We start from the raw sequence: 3,045 nt of genomic DNA on the forward strand, positions 1-3,045 counted from the left end.
CTGAACTCCCCAGACCCCTCCCCAAATTTCCGGACCCCTCCTGAACACCCCAGACCCCTCCCCAAATTCCTGGGTTCACCCTGAACGTCTCAGACCCCTCCCCAAATTCCAGGACCCCTCCCCAATTTCCAGGACCCCTCCCCAATTTTTTCGGATCCCTCCCCAAATTGCAGGACCCCTCCCCAAATTCCTGGATCCCCTCTGAATATCTCAGACCCCCTCCCCAAATTTCCGGATCCCTCCTGAACTCCCGAGACTCCTCCCCAAATTCCAGGACCCCTCCCCAATTTCCACACCTCCCCAATTTTTTGGGACCCCTCCCCAAATTTCTGGACCCCTCCTGAACACCCTAGACCCCTCCCCAAATTTCCGGATCCCTCCTGAACACCTCAGACCCCTCCCCAATTTCCAGACCCCTCCCCAAATTCCTGAGTCCCTCCCAAAATTTCCAGACGCCTCCCCAAATTCCCGAACCCCTCCCTAAATTCCAGGACCCCTCCCCAAATTCCCACGACCCCCCAGACCCTTTTTTCCCCCCCATCCAAATTTTGGGGTCCCCCTCCAAATTCTAATTCCTCCCTCCCAATTCTGACTCCCCCCAAATCCCTGAGACCCCTCCCCAAATTCCCGAACCCCTCCAGAGCCCTTTGGACACCCCCAGACCCATTTCCCCCCCCAATTCTGGGGGTTTTTTTGGTATTTTTGGGGGGAAATTCAGAGTTTTTGGGGCTCCCCAAACACCGAATTTTCTCCCCACCATTTAGGGGCGGTCCCAAAAATTTGGGAACCCCTAAAAATTTTTGGGGCGGGGGTCTCAGCACCTTCACTCCCTCCCAAAAACTTTCATGCTGCGCGAGAACCGGGGGGGAGAAAACTCAAAATCCGCCAAATTTGGGGCGGAATTTTGGTTTTTTTCCCATCCCCGCGGGCGGGATTTTTTCTCCTCGATTTAAGGGGGGGGTCTGCAGGATTTGGGGAGGGGTCTCACCGGATCCGAAGGGGGGGCAGAGCAGGCAGGAGCCCCCCCAGGCTTTGCCCACGCGGCTGCAGCAGCAAACCTGGCGGGTGATGTTGCGCAGGGTGGGCAGCGCGCAGCCCCCGCCCTCCCGCAGCAGACGGAAACACGGACCGCGGGCCTCGCTATCCCAGCCCATCCCGTTCTATCCCATTTCATCCCTTCCCGGACCAGGTGGGTTTGGGGTCTCCCCGGAGCCTTTGGGAGAGGTTTTGGGGCTGGGGGCGCGCCTGGAGAGCTCTGGGGCCAGCCCAGTCCAGCCCAGTTCATCCCAGTTTGGCCCAGTTTGGCCCAGTTCAGTCCACCCCATTCCCAACCCCAAAACCGCCCCAAATGACCCCAAAGGTCGCGCACAGATGCAGCGGGAGCGGGAGGAGCCCAGCGGGAATCCCACCCCAAACCCCACAAGTGACCCCATAGATGACCCCAAATAACCCCACAAATGACCCCACAAACCCCACAAACCACACCATAAACAATCCCACAAATGACCCCAAACCCCACAAACGATCCCACAAAGCCCCAAACCCTACAGATGCAGCGGGATCGGGACGAGTCCAGCAGGAATCCCACCCCAAACCCCACAAATACCCCCATAAACCCCACAAATAACCCCATAAGTGACCCCATAAATTACTCCAAACCCCATAAATGACCCCAAACCCCACAAACGATCCCATAAATGACCCCAAACCCCACAAATGACCCCATAAACCCCACAAATAACCCCACAAATGACCCCAAATGACCCCACAAACGATCCCACAAATGACCCCAAACCCCACAAACGACCCCATAAACGACCCCAAGCCCTACAGATGCAGCGGGATCGGGACGAGTCCAGCAGGAATCCCACCCCAAACCCCACAAATGACCCCACAAATGACCCCATAAATGACCCCATAAATTACTCCAAACCCCATAAATGACCCCAAACCCCACAAACGACCCCATAAACGACCCCAAGCCCTACAGATGCAGCGGGATCGGGACGAGTCCAGCAGGAATCCCACCCCAAACCCCACAAATGACCCCACAAATGACCCCATAAATGACCCCATAAATTACTCCAAACCCCATAAATGACCCCAAACCCCACAAACGACCCCATAAACGACCCCAAGCCCTACAGATGCAGCGGGATCGGGACGAGTCCAGCAGGAATCCCACCCCAAACCCCACAAATGACCCCACAAATGACCCCATAAATGACCCCATAAATTACTCCAAACCCCATAAATGACCCCAAACCCCACAAACGACCCCATAAACGACCCCAAGCCCTACAGATGCAGCGGGATCGGGACGAGTCCAGCAGGAATCCCACCCCAAACCCCACAAATGACGCCAAACCCTACAGATATCCCCACAAATGACCCCATAAACCCCACAAATGACCCCATAAATGACCCCATAAATTACTCCAAACCCCATAAATGACCCCAAACCCCACAAACGACCCCATAAACGACCCCAAGCCCTACAGATGCAGCGGGGTCGGGACGAGTCCAGCCAGCCCATCCCGTTCTATCCCATTTCATCCCTTCCCGGACCAGGTGGGTTTGGGGTCTCCCCGGAGCCTTTGGGAGAGGTTTTGGGGCTGGGGGCGCGCCTGGAGAGCTCTGGGGCCAGCCCAGTCCAGCCCAGTTCATCCCAGTTTGGCCCAGTTTGGCCCAGTTCAGTCCACCCCATTCCCAACCCCAAAACCGCCCCAAATGACCCCAAAGGTCGCGCACAGATGCAGCGGGAGCGGGAGGAGCCCAGCGGGAATCCCACCCCAAACCCCACAAGTGACCCCATAGATGACCCCAAATAACCCCACAAATGACCCCACAAACCCCACAAACCACACCATAAACAATCCCACAAATGACCCCAAACCCCACAAACGATCCCACAAAGCCCCAAACCCTACAGATGCAGCGGGATCGGGACGAGTCCAGCAGGAATCCCACCCCAAACCCCACAAATACCCCCATAAACCCCACAAATAACCCCATAAGTGACCCCATAAATTACTCCAAACCCCA

At 56.4% G+C, this 3,045-nt stretch overlaps 1 protein-coding gene across 1 annotated transcript in view; it reads right to left on the minus strand.

The window, feature by feature from the left end:
- LOC121351794 (latent-transforming growth factor beta-binding protein 4-like) overlaps window positions 1-1,154 on the minus strand; it is a gene marked incomplete at its 3' end in the record, with an annotated part of 1,767 nt that extends 613 nt beyond the window's left edge. The window contains exon 1 of the mRNA XM_041464162.1: window positions 989-1,154. Coding sequence (XP_041320096.1) covers window positions 989-1,154 — 166 coding nt within the window. The remainder of the gene's footprint in view (window positions 1-988) is intronic.
- Window positions 1,155-3,045: the final 1,891 nt, after the last annotated feature.

The sequence above is a fragment of the Pyrgilauda ruficollis genome, unplaced genomic scaffold (assembly GCF_017590135.1).
Source record: "Pyrgilauda ruficollis isolate IOZ18807 unplaced genomic scaffold, ASM1759013v1 scaffold1727, whole genome shotgun sequence".
Classification (NCBI taxonomy): domain Eukaryota; kingdom Metazoa; phylum Chordata; class Aves; order Passeriformes; family Passeridae; genus Pyrgilauda; species Pyrgilauda ruficollis.